At 31.0% G+C, this 18829-nt stretch overlaps 1 protein-coding gene across 1 annotated transcript in view; it reads left to right on the plus strand.

Moving 5' to 3' along the window:
• The first annotated feature begins 947 nt into the window (after positions 1 to 947).
• Positions 948 to 18829, plus strand: part of LOC142332522 (nose resistant to fluoxetine protein 6-like) — a 53693-nt gene continuing 35811 nt past the window's right edge. Inside the window, exon 1 of the mRNA XM_075378970.1 lies at positions 948 to 1484. Within this exon, the coding sequence (XP_075235085.1) occupies positions 986 to 1484 (499 nt within the window). The 5' untranslated portion in view covers positions 948 to 985. The remainder of the gene's footprint in view (positions 1485 to 18829) is intronic.

Consider the following 18829-nt stretch of genomic DNA (forward strand, 5'->3'; position numbering starts at 1 on the left):
AATCTCTCCTTTGCAAGGAGATCCACCATTTTCTCAATGATCCATCATTTTTCCACCAGAAGATCTACATTTTCTATCATAATTTGGTTATTTGTCAACCAATTTTAAAAAATAAGGTGTCAATTTTTTCATAATAAAGTGCTTCACATTTTTAAATATACGATAAAACTGATTATCAAAATATAACGAAAAATTGATAACCGCCATTTTGTAATAAATATTATTGCGTGTAATAAATATTATTGCGATTCCTCAATCCGATTGAGTTATTAATTTTACATTAATAAACATAAAATGGGTGGACACAATGAAAACGAAAGGAAAAATGTACATTTTTTCATAGGATATTTTTTGTTCATTTTTGCAAATAGGATCCGAAAATGAATAACCATCCCATCATTTTTAGAACACTGTATATATAATTAATAAGGATAGCAGTATTTAAATATTTAATTTTGGTCAAAAAGAGAGAGAGAGAGAGAGACCTTACCTAATGTTAGGAAAAATAATATGTAGAAGGAACCAGTTACACATTGAAAGATTCTAGTTGTATTATAGCAAAGAAACCAAGGCCGATCAGTTTTATGGTAGTTAAGTGACGACTTATGTAAACTGGTTTTTATTTCTATCCTTAAACCCTACAGACGGAAGTCTGGTTGTGCAGGTCGATTTAGTGTTGTATATCAACATATAATGAAGACTAGAAGAACTTAAAATGTTACTAACAAGTTATTACGTATTTGTTACGTATTAGTTTAACACGACATTGGCAATGGTGGAGGTAATTTTTTATATACGTTTACTCGTGAGCGCGCGTACACACAACGTGCGTGTTGTACAACACGTTATCGTTTTAATGTTATAAGAATTTTTTTTTCAAATATCATTACAATATAACACTATTATACGTAGCTGATCGTCAGTTCATTCGCGGTTCATTCCTCGAAGTAATCGGGTCGTCTCATTTTTAATTCGGCAAATAAACATGAATTATTCACCATGCTTATTAGTGATATTTATCACCATTGTTCATGGAGCCGATGATTTGATGACCACTACATTAATTCCAGGAGGAATCGATGTTTTTTCAAACGATAGTAAAATTATTGATCAAAATGATACGCTATTTAATTTATTTAGTGAAACTTTAAGTAATAATAAAACTGATGATAACGATACAGTTTCTAATACCGATATCGATTATAATGAAGACGAGGAATTTTTAGATGATTCACCGACAACAGATAAATCACCGAATATTCAAATTGTACCGAGAAGAAGATTATCGACTTTACCTCCATTATCGATTAAAAATACACCGGCTATTCTTAATAATTCAAGATTATTAAAAGGATGGATAGCTGATGAAATTTCTGATGCCCTTTGGGCATTCGCACCGCAGCCTAGTTCTAATCCAAAATGTACATTACACGGTCAACTTTATAGAAACGGTATAAATAATTTCACGTTATGGGCTATGCAAAGTAAGTGGTTTTAGTTTTAATGTTATTATTTTACTAATATACTTTAATAATTATCTGCACTGGAATAAATTTGTTGTAAATCTCTTATAAATGTCAAGTTTTATAATTTTTTTTTTTTTAACTTTTTTGATATTAGGATAGTATTTTTTGTTTCTTTATAATTTTATAATATTTATATCGGTTTCTATATAACGAAATCAAATGATTCAACTTATCGTTTAAATAACAGTAAGTATCTATGTTTTTAAGAATATAAAAAGATGTTTATCTTTTTAAAAAGCTTCTATTGTTTAAGCTTTTTTGCAATTCAAAAAAACCTGGCAAGGTTGTTATACTTTCCTGACATTTATTATTTATTCTTACATAGTGGATGAACTAAAAAAATTTTAATAATTCAAAAACGCATCGAAATTTTTAAAAATTGATCGTTCTTCAATTCTATATTGCCCCAAAGTATTTTTTTTTGACCTACCTAGTTTACTACTACGTTCAGGGAGACAAAAAAATTGGTTAAAAATATGCAATAAATAAAAAAAATAGCTTTTTCGATTTTTGGGTAAGCGGGAGAAATTTTTTAGTTTTTTTTTGTTTAACCTCCGGGTCTACCGTTAGGTATTGCTTCAGAGGATGAAATGAATAATTTGTAACATGTGTGAAAATGCCATGCCTGACCGGGGGATTCGAATCCGGGACCCCCAGATGAAATACCAAGATGCTACCATTCGCGCTACGGAGGACGACAAGGAGGAGAATTTCAGGGAAGTTTTATTTTTAAATGTTAAGATAATCATGTACACATGTACTGAGCTGAAAATAAAGTGGAGTTATTTTGTAAAATTTTGAGGTAATTGACCCAAAAGAAACTATCTACTCCAATCCCCTGAAGATATCGAGCCCAAACCTTTTATCAACAATTTTTTTCATGTGTACAAAACTCTGTGTTAAATTTCATCAAAATCGGTATATCCAGTCAAAAGTTATTAAGTTTCAAACACAAGTACGTACGTTAGAACATTACCCCCTCCTTTTTTCTTCTTTGGGTTCCCTAGGTCATGAAACATCTAGAAATCTTTTACTGATTACCATATTTCCTTCTTGCAACACAGCTATGAAAGCCAGAAAAGTAAAATTAAATCATTTTAAAATTATCAAATGTATATAAATTTACAAATAAATTTTAAGAAATACATTTTTTTTAAAAAACGGTAACTTATACGAAACTAGCAGAAAAAAATTATACAATTTTTTTGGTTTAAAAAACCAACCGAAGATATTTCGATTATTTATTTATTTAATAATATAACATCATGCCCCTAATATTCATGAATACCCATCATGTTTAAGTTAAAAAATGTATTATTCGATTTTTTAAATTTAATTATTAGAGTAGAATTTTATAATAAATTTATTTACAAATGTATTTAATAACTAATTAAATCCGGTAACATAAATACCACCCAATTAAGTATATAATAAACAGTTAAATTTAATTAGCTGTTAATTTAATTAACTATCCAGTAATAGTTACTGATGTTTGATAATAAATTTCATAGCGTATGAAAAGGATTCAAACCCAGAACCAATTATTTAACTTTTTTCTTTTCTTTTTTTTTATTACCAACGACGGATCGGAGACTGTATATGTGTTTGAAGTAAGAGATTGTGATACACAATCTTTGTGTGTAAATCTGTTACTATTTTCCTCAAAAAAAAACTACTGAACCGATTTCAAATACGATTTTTTGGATTACATAGGTATTACTTCAGTGCAGGTTCTTAGATTAGTTTTACGGTTATAAGCCGCGAGGGGGCACTGTAATAGATATGTTTCTTCAAAACGGTTTTTGAATGTTTCTAAGTCTTTCTAACTCCAGCAAGGTTACATTATTGTGTGGATTATTAAATAATTTACGCTGGTCAAATACACTAAATTTTCATCATTATTATCATCATCAACCTATAAACGTCCCACTGACTGTTGGGGACAGGCCTACTAATCTTTAATAATAAATAAAATATAAAATGTAAAAAAAACCAACGACCAATAAAAACGTTAAAAAAGTAAAATAATTAAATAACTGTATTTTTACCTTATAATTCTCTGTGACATTGTGAATATGGTTTTAAAATAATAAAATTTAAGATTTTGATTGACCACCGTGCGTAACCCGTAGACTGCATAGATAAGCTTTATTTATCAACATAATCACACACTACAGTTAATCAGAATCTTAAATTTTATTGTCTTAAAAACAATTGGTCACAGACGATTATAAGGTAAAACTACAATTATTTAATTATCTCAGGGGTATCTCAGGTTTTTAAGATTTTTTCGTCGTGGGAATTTTAAAATTTAATTTTTTATTATTTACTCATTTTATTCAAATGGCTTGTATTAATTTTCTGGGTAATTTTTTTTAAAAATTAATATTACTTAATATTACGCTAATAATTCTTATTAATTATAATAGTAAAAACTGAAAAATTAACATAAATATAATTTTAATAAATTTATATTAAAAGGTATACGTTGAATTTAAGAAAAATGATAAAATTTATTAAAAAAACTACTACATTCATTGTAATTCTTATATGTGAAATTTTTAGAAGTGGCGGTTTTTTACACGATGCCCAAAAGGGAGTGTAATATAATTAGGGTGTATGTATGTCTTCCCAAATCAGCTGGTTTGCCGGCCTCTGTGGCGCGACTGGTAGCGTCTCGGCCTTTCACCCAGAGGTCCCGGGTTCGAATCCCGGTCAGGCATGGCATTTTCACAAACGCTACAAATCATTCATCTCATCCTCTGAAGTAATGCTTAACTGTGGATTCGGAGGTTAAAAAAAAAATATTTAAAAAAATCAGCTAGTTTGGAAGTCGAGTCTACTAGCGTTTAACTCTTACTAAAGTCAGTTATTTTTGCACGGATTTGAATACTATATTGAGGACACCGGTGTTCTTTGGTGGTTGGGTTTCAATTAACCATACACTTAGGAATGGTCGAACTGAAACTGTAAAAGTTACACTCATACACATCATCCTCATTCATCCTCTGAAGTATTATCTGAAAGGTAATTACCGGAGGCTAAACAGGAAAAAGAAAGGGTGTATGTATGTATATATTTACATATGTGTGTGTGTGTTTGTTTGTTTGTTTGTTTGTCTGTCTGTCTGTCTGTCTGTCTGTCTGTCTGTTTGTTTGTTTGTTTGTTTGTTTGTCTGTTTGTTTGTTTGTTTGTTTGTTTGTTTGTTTGGTTGTTTGTCTGTTTGTTTGATTGTTTGTTTGTTTGTTTGTTTGTTCGTTCCACCGTACCAACTCACCGGCTGAATCGATTTAGATTATAACCCCGTGTTGAAATCCTTACGTTAACGGAAGTGTCATAGGCTATAAATAAATAAATATATATATATATATATATATATATATATGTATATGTTTAAATAAATTTAAAAAATAGAAAACAAAATTATACTATATACCAAATTGTTAGCACGCTCTTTAATTATCCTGTATTAAAGAGCAACGATTTTTCTGGCAGTCGTGTTTTTTTATTTTTAATATTCATCTCTTGTACACTACTTTATTATTGAGATATACGTATACCATTTTTATTTCTGTATCTCCTAAACCACAAGATGTATTTTTTTAAAGTTTAATGACATCAACGCCCTTTATATTAAAACTCATCTTATATTACTCCTTCCTGAGATAATAAACAATATAGAGCATTCGTTCTCAAAGTAGGCGATAACGCTCCCTTGTGGATACTGGAGACCTTCAGGGGGGCGGTAGAAGGCCGGCAGAAAATTGGGGGAGTTCAGGCGGTCTAGAAAGGCGATGATTGATTAACAAAAAAAGACAAAAATTATGTTTACCGGATATTTCAAACTAAAATGTAAGTTTCATCTCAAAAGTAGGACATGCCACGTTTAAAAACAGCAATTGCAATTATTATTGTTAACAGATGGTAAGTTTAGAAATTTTGGGGATGCTAGAAAATTTTTGATTCTCAATATGAATGGTGAACAAAAAATTTTAAGAATCAATGATATAGAGGTTAATATGTGCGTGCGGGCGCGCACGCATACACAGATATCACGCCTACATTAAAAAATGTACTATTTAGATTATTTTTAAATTTAATTAACTACAAAGCACATTTTGCAATAAGTTTATTTATACATGTTTTTAATAAAATCTAGATTAAATACCCAATTAAATAGATAATGAACAGTTAGTGTTAATTAAATCTAGAGTAGGTTTTATTAAATGACTTTAAATAAATGGATTGGATTTTTTTTTGCGGTGAATTAATTCACCGCAGAAGCCTACAAAAGGGTGTACAAAATAAATTTTTTTGTGGCGTTTGATAAGTGCTACGCCTGACCGGGATTCGAACCTGGAACCTCCTGATAAAGTCCGAAACGCTACTACCCCGTAACTGAGATCGATATTTATTTTTATTTTTAAATAATTTTACGAAAGTACCAAAAAGATTCAAAATAAAATTCTGAATCAATAACATTTTTTTTTTTTTGTAAAGAAATGAATCCTCAGTGAAACTTAAATAAAAAATGTCTTTACAATGGTTTGAAAAATTTATCCATTTATTAAAGAAATATCTTTTCCCTTTGTACAACCTTGTGCAAATTAATGAAAACAAGAGTATATTTTAAAAATAATCAAATTTATTATATATAAAGAATGTACAGTGTTTATTACAGTATTTTTTAGTATTTAATATATCCTTCTCGCTCTTTAACAACCATTTCAGCTCATTTAAGCATTCAATCTATAAGTTTTTTAAATACCTCTTTAATTTCTTGATCGTGAAACCATACCTTTATCGTATCTTCTCTTTGGTAGTGCAGTCCATTTTTCTGTCTTTTCTTCATAATTGCCCATAAATTTTCAATCGGATTCAGGTCTGGTGAATTAATAAGCCAGTCCAAACATTGAATCCGTTTTTCAGACACGAAAAGCTTAACTTTCTTTGATGAGTGGCAGGAGGCCAAATCTTGTTGAAAAACAGTATTTTCGACTCCAAGTAAATCTGTAAGTTTTTGAAGTTCTGGTAGAGTCCTATTTTCCAATAATGGGACGTAGTACTTTTTGCCGTTCATCATTTCAGGGACGGTTATTAAAGTTTTAGGTCCAAAGTAGTTGAAACATTCCCAAATTATCTTCTTTAAAGGTTGTTTTACAACTTGTTTGATGTGTTTTGGCGAGACCCGCCCATCATCGTTTCTTCGCACATGTGACACGCTTACACCCTGAACAAGAAATTGACTCTCGTTAAAGAAAACGACTATTCTCTAAATCTCAGCTCTCCAGTTTTTGTATTTTTTGAACCAACGAAGCCTTGTCCATAAGGAGTTGTTCTCGTATAGGCCTTTATGCCTTGCGACTGCTTTTCAGAAGTCTTCTGCGTACAGTAGAATCGTGAATTTTCACACCGGCTGATTCTAATCTTTTTGTAACTCAAAACTATTTTTCAGGATTAGTTTTACTAATTCTACTTAAAATAACATTATCTTTTAAGGTGATTTTACGTTTTCTTCCACAGCGACCTTTCCGTTGGGATGAAATTGTACCCATCTCAAGATTTTGTCTAATTATCTGATTAATTACACCTTCCTTTTTCCTGTTTAGCCTCCGGTAACTACCGTTCAGATAATACTTCAGAGGATGAATGAGGATGATATGTATGAGTGTAAATGAAGTGTAGTCTTGTACATTCTCAGTTCGACCATTCCTGAGATGTGTAGTTAATTGAAACCCAACCACCAAAGAACACCGGTATCCACGATCTAGTATTCAAATCCATTTAAAAATAACTGGCTTTACTAGGACTTGAACGCTGGAACTCTCGACTTCCAGCTGATATGGGAAGACGCGTTCACCACTAGAACAACCCGGTGGTTGATTAATTACACCTAGACTAACCTTAAACTCTGCTGCTATCTGTCTTTGAGTCATACAAATATGTTCATTCAGTGATATTATCTTGCTTCATTTCTTAGGATTTAAATCCGTATTGCTACTTTTCTAAATTTATTAATGAAATTATAAGAAGAAAACTTACACTATAAAAAACCAAAGTAAATAGGTAAACGATACACATAACCTCTCAAAACAAACAAGATATTTTCAAGCGATACTTGAAATGGAGGAAAACAGCAGTACTACATCTGGAATCAGTGATACAACATAACTAACTGAAACTTACCTCTTGTTCACATTAATTTTCACAAGACTGTATTTTAATAATTATCAACGTTTAAGATTCCTGAATTCAGAAATAATGGTAGAAATTTCTGTGCGTACGCGCGTCTTAGAAAAAGTTTAATCTCTAGTCATATAGATAACCGTAAAATTTTCAGGGGGTTAATTTTATTATTAAATATTTGAAATAGTTAAATGAAGAGGAAAATTGGGGTATGGGAACATTTTGGTTTTGTCAACCTATCGGGATGGATAAGATATTCTTGTTTTCCCGTTCAGAAAGTTAATAGTTAACTAATAATTATAACATTGTATTACAACTCTTATCAGCTACTCGAATCTATCTCCCGATCTTCATCGACCTATTGCTATATAATGTTAAAACATTCTACCTGGAAATTCTTAATTGTAACAAATTACAGATGTTCTCATTACGCAAACAAGGGAAACAGATATTAACTTACTCGGCAAACAAATTATTTATGATTTAAACAAAGATTTTTAATTTTTTTAAGAAGAAAATTGAATTTTTTAACATGTAAAAAAATGCCAAAGTTGACTGGGATTTGAATCTAGAACCGTCCAGTTTCTCTTTCCTCCGGATAAGTCACTATCAATCCGGGAAACAACTGGAATGTTATAACAAATGAATCGATCACATTCTATCGGCATAAATTTTGTTTTGTCTGTCATTATTTTCGTTTAAATAATAGATTATTAGAACAGTAATAGTTTAAAAACTTTTTTTAACGGGTCATCCAATTCCTTCCCCCAAAAAAAATGAAATTCTATAACTTTTTTTTTCTAATTTTACCACAAATAAATAAATCTTTTAATATGATCAGTACATAACAATAATAACACATTTTATATACACACATATATATATATATATATATATATATCAAGAATAGGTAGATGTGATATGTTATTCCACAGATAAAAAAAGGTACTGTGTCAATATGATGAAGTTTTATTGTAAAGTTATCATAATATGTTTAAATAAGCCGAAAAAGGTTTTGAACAATTTTAAAAAATCAATATTTTAAACTTTGATTTGCTCCCTCCCCATCTCCATTATTGGTCTCAAAGTATTTTTGGAGTACTATACCAAAAAGTCATTAAAAAAATATGATGTGGGAATCACACGACTTCCTTTACGCCTATTAAATTACATATACACATTTTTTTTAAATGAAAAGTACATAAAATTTTATTTCATTAATAACCTCGGATATTTTTTCATATTTTTTTTTTTTTATTATTATTATTTGAGGACCTCGGGATTTTATTTGACACGAAGTTGTATTTTCACGAATATGTTGTTCGGACTGTCAATAAAGCGCGCCGGGACCTTGGTCTTGTCCTTTGGATTTGTGGACAGTTTAACAATATTTCCACTTGTAACCTGCTGTACAAATCTTTGGTGAGGAGTCGCTTGGAATACTCGACCGTGATGTGGAATAGTACATGAGTTTTTACCTCTGATCTGGTTGAGGGTATTCAGAATAGGTTCTTGAACTGGATGCGTTTTAAGTTTGGAGATTGTTTTGTTGGCGCTAGTAGAGAGGATATGTTGAGGCAATTAGACCTTTCCAGGTTATCTGATAGAAGAACGTACTTTGACTTGGTTTTCTTTTATAAAGCTCTGCACAATAAACTTCCGACGCGTTACCATGTTGTCTTGCGGAACCAGGCCAGGTCGGTGAGGTCTTTTAGACAATTTGTGACGCCGGTTGGTTCCACCGTGTCTCCGATTGAGCGGTGTACCAGTGTTGCAGTGGAGTTCCAGGATAAGCTAAGCTTTTGGGATGATGAGGCAACCTTCATTAAAAATTTGAGAGGGTTACGTGGCTATGGATTATTGTTCTTGATGTAATGCTCACTTTCATGATTTTAAAATTATTGTTGTTTTTTTAAGGATTATTGCTTATAACTTGTTTAACAAGTTAAAACAAGTTATAAGCAATAATCCTTAAACACTCCATAGCTACCGTTTTTAACGTTCTAATTAATTATTTTATTATTTTTATTAATTAATTATTATTTTTTGTATTTGACTGTATACTTGTTATTATTATTATTATTGTGTTTTGAATATTGTATTTTTAATTTATATGTGGGTTGTTGACGTGTGGCTGTTCTTTTGTGACTTTATGTGATATTGTGCGGCATACAAAGGTTTTGTAACTGTTCTGTTGCACAAACAAAGCAAATAAAATTAAAATAAATTAAAGTTAAAAAATTATTATTGAATCATTACTTATCGTAATTTATTTTTACAATCAGAGGTTAATAATTATTAATAAATCAAATTATTTAAATTAAAAAAAGAAGATGAAATCAGATTTGAACCGATGTGCCTTTCCCTTCTAAGATGCAAATAATTCATTAATTAAAATTTTATTTAGATGTAGCTCTGGAACCAATGAAACTAAGTACCATTTATGATATATCGTTGAAAAGTTCTCAATGAGGGCTTATTACTGCAGTTAAGAAAAAGTCCAAAATCAATTTTCTTGGATTTTGTGTTATTTTTAAAAATTTTTGGTTTAGTCGATTGCAATCAAAAAGGGAGGTCCACAACTAGATGTTACAACAGTTGTAAATTCAAAATTTCAATATCCTACAGCTAATAGTTTTAGAGTTATGCGAAATACGTACGTACAGACGTCACGCCGAAACTAATCAAAATGGATTCAGGGAAAAAAATGGGAGTTCACAATTCGTAAGCGGGAGTTCACGAAAATTCATCTGGTTTCGATAGTGAAGAATTAAAATGTTGGCTTGACTTTGCGTATCAATCTTATTCCTAACAAAACTTAAGCCAAATATTGATAATTTGCTGTCAATCCATCAAGTACATCCCTCTCATTAAAATTGTAACTATTTTGTGATTGTCATTGTAGAAGTTACATTACGTTATTAATGTTTAATTTTAATTATATTACGACAATTTTATTATATTACATTGCAATATGATAACAATAATAATTAATAGCGTAATGATTACATATTTGAATAAATGCAACAAAAAAATATACTATTTTTCCTTTGCTTTTTACCACTCTAAATGGGAAGTGTTCTAAATAAAATAAATGAGAATCGATTGCTTTCTTGTGCTGTGAGTAGATGTCAAAAATGTAAAGTTGGATGGAAGTATTTTTTTTGATCGGTCAACTTTACTTTTTAAACATCCACTCACAGCACAGTCAATCAAAAATTAACCGATCGATTCTCACTTTTTTTTTGGAAGCTGTTAGTTCGTGGAACTCAGCCGTAACGCAAATTTTCATAGTTAGATCTAATCTTCACATTTTCCGTCGATTGGAAATATGGTAGAAATGTAGCTGCAGGGGGTCCATCGGAACCAGCAAAATTTTGAAAGTGGTCTATGAGAAAAATAAGTTTGGGAACCTCTGATCTAAAGGAATGTTCGTCCCGAGCCTGTACAAGATTACACTTCATTTACGTGTCATGCATGCCATCTTCATCTCATTGGGCCGTGGATGGTTCCTTTTTGCTCACTAGTTGAACAGATTGCAAGTACACATTACGAATAATAATAATACTCTATGTAAATATTTAAAAAAAAATATAATACAATAATAAAATCTTGACATTGGTAATAATTAAATAATCTTCATTAATTAATTAAAATATTTCTCATCTAATAAAAATGAAAAATAAAGGATTATATAATTAAGTTTAAATAATTAATAAATTTATTTAAATTTCCAGTTATATGAATTTCATACTTCTTTGTTTATTTATAATGTGAAAACCTTTTTTTTTAATAATTTCTAAACCGTATTATTTTTAACGACTTATTAAAGTAAATTACGGAAGTACATTCGGTTGCACGGTGGGATTACGGGATGAAAATGAATTTTCTTTTCGTTTTAAGGTATGAGGGATACGAAATTATATATTTACTTAAAATTGGGTTTCCTTATATATATAAAATCTGTATATATAAAGCAACTTGTACTGAGTGACTGATTCACCAACGCCCGGCAAAAACTGTTGAAAATAAATTGATGATAATGTTTATTTATTATGTTCTTACGGTGTAAATGCACTTTAAGAAAGGATTTTTTGAAATTCCAAGTTTAAAGGGTTAAAATGAATTTTGAAATTTTTTTGAAAACCGGCTATTTTTTTTTTAATTTCTCGGTAAAAAAATGAAGATATAAACTAAATTTTTGATGTGTGTAATTTTCATGTAAATATCTAAAATCAAATTTTAAAATTTTTCGAAATTCCATCTCGAAAGGGATGAAAAAAGGTAAAAAAAATTTAAAGAAAAACCATTGTTGGTTTTTTCGACTTTCGATTTTTTAAAGGGTGCGACGGTCAACGACGCGGCGGTTTAACCAACACAGCCTCTGTTACTTACCCACCGGGTTGGTCTAGTGGTTAACGCGTCTTTGCAAATCAGCTGATTTGGAAGTCGAGAGTTACAGCGTTCAAGTCCTAGTAAAGCCAGTTATTTTTACACGGATTTGAATACTAGATCGTGGATACCGGTGTTCTTTGATGGTTGGGATTCAATTAACCACACATCTCAGGAATGATCCAACTGAGAATGTACAAGACTAGACTTCATTTACACTCATACATATCATCCTCATTCATCCTCTGAAGAATTATCTAAACGGTAGTTACCGGAGGCTAAACAAGAAAAAAGAAAGCCTCTGTTACTTACTGTACGTGGGATGCGATTGGCTGCCACCTTTCTTTTTCTGTTTAGCCTCCGGTACCACCGTAAGGTATTACTTTAGAGAATGATATGTGTAAATGTAAATGAAATTCTTGTACAGTCTCAGGTCGACCATTTCTGAGACGTGTGGTTAATTGAAAACCCGACCACCAAAGAACACCGGTATTCACGATTTAGTTGTTAACTAGGATTACTAGGATTTGTACCTTAGATCCCTCGACTTTGAATTCAGCTGATATGCAATGACGAGTTCACCATTACACCAACCCGGTGGGTAATTGGCTGCACCTACTTCCGGTTAATTAACTAAAAAATCATAAAATCAAAAAAACATTGACGGCGACGAGAAACGCAAGTAACCAAATAGCGCGGTTGAAACCGCGATGGGGGTTGTTAGTATATATATATATAAACAGACCTATGTATAAAATTTTGTGGCTCGAAAATCTCCAAAACTGCTAAATCAATTTCATTGAAATTTAGATGTGCTGTAGTAAAGTATCTCAAGAAGTGCGTGTGAAAATTTAATGAAGATTGGTTGAGTAGCTCTTCAATTACATTCAATTTAAGGTCGAAAAACATTATTACGTTGATCATGTAGTGGTATAGTTTTCATACGCGCTTGTAACAGTGGTGAGTAAATAGAAACTTGTTTTTTTTATTGTAGTGCTACTTTGACGAGTAACTATTTCTTACAGGTTTTTTGTAAAATTTTAGATTTTTTTCTTGCACGACGACTAGCACTAGATAGGGAATCTTGGATAGCTGCATCAAACCAGTCAAATGACTGAAAACAAAAAAAAACAATTTTTTTTTATTATGAAGACTGACTTATGATTTACTATTACTTATTATAACTTATTTATTATTTTTTATTATGAAGACTTTTTATTATGACTGTTTCAAAAGAAAACGGAGGAGAATTGAAATCACAAAAAAGAAAATAGCGCTTACGTAATACTATAATATATTCTTAGGAGCGGAATAAAATATATTAATATCTTTTTTATTAAAATTTTTGTTTTATTTTATTTTGGAGAAGAATTTTGAGTTTTTAATGGAATTAATTAAATCTGTTGGCCTCCATGCTATCTCTTCCATTTTTTAAACATATTTAATCTAAAAAAACTGGGCAGTGTTAACAAGAAAACAAAATAATCTAGTCGCACAAGAACCAGTTTTTTTTGTTGTTTTTTTTTTTTTACAATTAAAATGTTAAGTTAAAAGCATTGTACTAAATTCTTCCATGCTAAAACAGTTTTATGTTAAATAGAAAGAAAAGGAATTGTTTCATTTTTAAAATTGTGGTTTTTGAACTTACAGTTGTAAATAAAGTATTCAAGTTCATTATATGACGTCAAAAAACAAGATTTTTTAATAATTAATTAGCATAAAATGAAAACAATAAATGCATTTACACATAAATAAACAATTGTTTACTTAAATGACAAAGAGAATAAAAAAGAAAATTCCGATTATAGAATATGTTAATAAATATTAACTAATTAAATTTTATTAATTACAGATATATTATTTGGTAGAATGGTTTCTAAATCAACTGATCTCGTGCTTATTTCCTATCGAGGGTGCAGTATATAATATATCTGTACTTACAAAGCAACTGTCATCAACGCTCAGCAAAAACTACTGAACATAAATTGATGAAAATTTGTATACACTTTCTTCTTACGGTGTAAGTGCACAGAAAAAAAAGGAGTTTTAAAATTCCGAGTTAAAGAGATAAAATGAATTTTGATATTTTTTTTTTTTTTGAGATCCGGCTATTTTTTTAATTTCTCGGTAACAAATGAAGATATCAACTTAATTTTTGGTTTGTGTAATTTTCATGTAAATATTTAAAAACCAATTTTTAGATTTTTCGTAATTCAATCTTGAAAGGGGGTGAAAAAAGGTAAAAAAAATTTGAACAATGATTGCAAATTTCCCCCATTTCCGACTATGTTCGAATTTTCGGTTTTTTTTTTTTTAATTTGGATTTTTTACGGACTGCGACGACTGCTCAACCAACAAAGTCAGTGTTACTACTATATGTGCGACGCGACTGACATACTAAAAAATATAAAATAAAAGTAATTAATTTTTTTTTAAATGAGTAACGAAGAACAGTCACCTCCTGGTGGTGTTTTTCGGGGTATGGTAGCTCGTGCAACCGGGGACGTGGCTTCCCTTCGCCGGTGGCGGTCCTGATCGTGACTTGGTAATGCCACGCGAGACACCATGATGGAATTGGGTGTGGGTGCGGGGTTTGTCCCCCGCTCCTGCGCGGACCGGAATGAGGTTGCGTTCCCCTTGTTAGATGACCTCAATTGGTCTACTTATTTGGGTGTAGGTCTGAATTTCTGTTGTGTAAGGCATCATTTTGATTGGTATGAGTGTAGCACTGATTTAACTTCAAACTCGTTCGTTTTCTGAGGCATTTACAGTCACGAACGGTGTTGCTAAATCTGTATTAGGCGCGGGATACGCGCTTCCGCGGTTTCGGTTAGTTAGTTTGAGGGAATCATGTTAGGTTGGATGTGAAGATGTCCGTTTGAGGCCTACATGAAGGCGAAATTTGATGTATATTTTACTGATGCAAATGTCTGCCGAGGCATTTACATCGGCGGCATCCCTACCGAGACCTGGCTGATAACTGTGAGATGTAATCAGGATCTAAAGACTTCCCCGGTAAAGCCCCTCAGGACTTGGAACGAAGGGGGTGTGGCGACCGGTAACGTCTTCCCACTAAGGGGTTGTGATGGTGTTTGTCGGGTAACTCTAAGAACTGGGCGAAATATATTTTTACCCGTACGAATTACGGGTATTAATTCGTTATAATTAAATATTAATTATAACCAATTATAATTAATATTTTTAAGATGTAGGTTGACTGTTTTGAAACCCACATTCTTAGATCACTCAAAGTGTCGGGGTCCTGTACTGACCAAAATCTTGCTCTGAAGAAATTACAGTACATAAATATTTTTTTATAAATTGAACAGGCTTTAATTTTAATTTATCATTATTATTCTCACAAGTTTAATGAACACAGCGGAATCCAAGGGGAGAGCCCTCTGTGTAGCGGGAAGGGCGAACGAAGCGAGCCATGACCGGCAAAATATCCACTGACTGCGACAAAAGAGCAAGAAATCATATAACGCGGGAGAAGCCGCGACGGGGATGCTAGATTGGGGATTGTAATACATTTTTTCTTTGCCTTTATTGGGCAATTTTCTTATCTTCCTTTTTTTGTTTTTTTATTTAATCATTGGGTAACAATTCCGTTGTTTATCATATATTCCTTCTATATTTTTAAAACAAATTTTTACTTTCTGTTTTATCAGGATTTAATGAAAATCTAAAAACAATATTCTTGATTAAATAATTTTTATTTATAATTAAATGATTTTCCTATCGAAAAAAAATCCGTTGATGCCACACTGACATCGCGGACGAAGCCGCGACGAAGAAGCGCTAGTCTCTCTCTATTTATATATATTTATAATGAACATTTTGTGAGTGATCAACGCCCAGGAAAAACTAAGAAGATAATTGATGAAAATTTGTATATACATTCTTCTTACGATGTAAGTGCATACTAAGAAAGGATTTTTAAAATTCCGAGTTTAAAGGGTTAAAATGGATTAACAATGAAGTTTAATATTTTAATTTCTCGGTAACAAACGAAGATATCAATTTGATATTTGGTATGTGTAATATTCATTTGAATGTCTGAAAATAAAAAAATAATAATCAAATTAATAAAATTTATTTAATTAATTAAAATTAAATTAATTTCTAATCAGTTTTAGAAATTTTCTGAAATTTGAACTTGAAATGTGTAAAGAAAAGTAAAAAAATGTTGAATACAGATTGAAAATTTTCCGCATTTCTGACTACACTAAACGAGATATTTACTAGATTTGAGCTTGCAAATATTCTTTAGATAAATATGAAAAATAATTTTTGGGTTCATTTTTAATTTCGATTTTTTTTAAGGGGTTCGACGGTGTAGGGCGTGGCGGCTCAACCAACACAGCCATTGAGGCAATGGCTAACAGTGGCTGTTAGTGAATGTTTAACGTGATTGGGTACACCTATGTTATAACAGTCCTAAATCCAAAATTTCAATATCCTACGGCTAATCGTTTTTTAGATATGCGAGATTCATACGTACGTACAGACATCACGCCGAAACTAGTCAAAATGGATATTTCCGTTGAAATCTGAAAACCTCAATTTTTCACGATCACAATACTTCCTTTACTTCGTACAAGGAAAAAAATCATAAAATAAAATTAAAAAATTGACTACTACGAGAAACGCAAATAACCATATAGCGCAGACGAAGCCGCGACGGAGTTGCTATTATGAGGGTCATGATATTGCATATTTATAAATATATACTATATTATGACCTTCAAAGTTAGTACTACCTGAATACGCCGAATAATAATTCTAACAATAAACTGCAACATCGTAACGAAACACGCTTCTAATTTGTCCCGCTAAAAATGTTTCGACCTTAAATTGAATGTAACTCAAAAAGGACTCATTTAATCTTCATCAAATTATCATATTCACAACTTTAGATAAACTAATCGTACAACGGAATATCTAAATTTCAATAAAATTGATTTAGTATTTTTGGAGATAGATTTTCGAGCCAAAAAATTTTATATATAGATCTAGAAATAAATATATAAGGAAACTACAATTTAAGTTAATGGTATTTCCTTACTCCTCATACTTCAAAACGTAAAGATAATTCATTTTCATCCCAATATCACCATGCGACCGAAAGTAATACTATACTTTTCATCGAAAAGTTTATAAAACATACGTCTCTATTCCAAAACTACGTCTTAAACAACCTCACTACATTATTTTACACAAACTTTACACAATTTATCATGTAAATACTACAATTTTTTCGATACAAGTAAAATTTTTCTATTTATTTTTAATTATTTTATTTCCAAACCAATTTACTAAAAATTAGTCAATACGAATTGTATTTGCCTGGAGTAAAGAAAAAAAAATTATTTATATAAATTTATTTTAAAAAAAATATTATTTCCTGGTTTATGTAGAAGTAATTAAATTTTTCATTGTACATTATATGAATGTATGTATCAATACATATACCTATACCTAATATCATGTTATTCAACAAATTAATATTATGTATAGCTTTATTACTTTTTTTTAAATTATCTTTGGGCAAGGTTATCTTTATACGTAATCAAATAAAACTAGTTATACAAAACAAGAAGTGTTCACAAAAGAAGTGAAATATGTTAAAGGATTTATTGCACGTTAACTCAGTTAACCAGTTACGTAAAAAATAATAATAACCAGTACGTTCATATGTCTATTAAACTAACCGTACGAGTATTAAACCAGGTTTTTTATACATGTGTTCACAATTATTTTTTTTATTTAACCCATAAACTATTACTGGGTTTTTATAATTTATTTGTAGCTGGATTTATTTTTATTTTTTTATTTGTTGCTGGAAATTTTTATAACATTCCTATAAAGTAACTTGTCCTGACGGACTGACTGATTCATTAACGCCCAGAAAAAAACTACTGTAGATCAGTGGCAGCTCGCGTATAGACACTGTGGAATTGCAGCACTCCATATTTCCACTTGATAAGCTTAATGTCAGTAGCCCATCCCCCAGTTTATGAAAAAGATACAAAAACTTTTGTTTGGAACTGTGCGCTTCACAGTTCCAGCGGTGTGGTGTTTGGCTGTTGCGCACATAGGAAGCTACACGCGAGGCTGCGAGAGAGAGAGAGAGAGAGAGTACTGTCGCTCCCGTAGTCCCGACCCTGGCGTGCTGGTGGAAGGTAGTTTTTTTTTACTCCGCGTGTGTATGGAACGTTCCTTGTTCGTTCTCTTTTCTAGTTTAGTCGGTGGAAGGAATATGAAGGCGGTTTAGTTGTTTTTTCAATAACGATCAGAAGATGGTAGTGGGTTTTTTTTTTAATCTCTCGGTAAAAAAATGAAAATATCAACTAGATATTTGATGTGTGTAATTTTCATGTTAATACGTAAAAAATCAATTTCTAGATTTTTCGAAATTCAACCTTGAAAGCTAAAAAAGGTTTTAAACAATGATTGAAAATTTTCACCATTTCCGAATATACTAATTGAAATATTCACTAGACTTGCAAATACTTTTCAGATAGATATCTAAAAATAATTTTCGGGTTTTCTTTTAATTGATATTTTTTAAGGGGTTGCAACGACTGCTCAACCAACACAACCATTGTTATTGTTTTTACAACACAACTGGCTGCATCTGCCTCCTATTACTTGACAAAAAATATAAAATAAAAGTAATTTTTTTTTTTTTTTTTTTTAATGGAAACTTAGTACGGTCAAGA

Source organism: Lycorma delicatula, chromosome 11 (genome assembly GCF_047948215.1).
Source record: "Lycorma delicatula isolate Av1 chromosome 11, ASM4794821v1, whole genome shotgun sequence".
Classification (NCBI taxonomy): domain Eukaryota; kingdom Metazoa; phylum Arthropoda; class Insecta; order Hemiptera; family Fulgoridae; genus Lycorma; species Lycorma delicatula.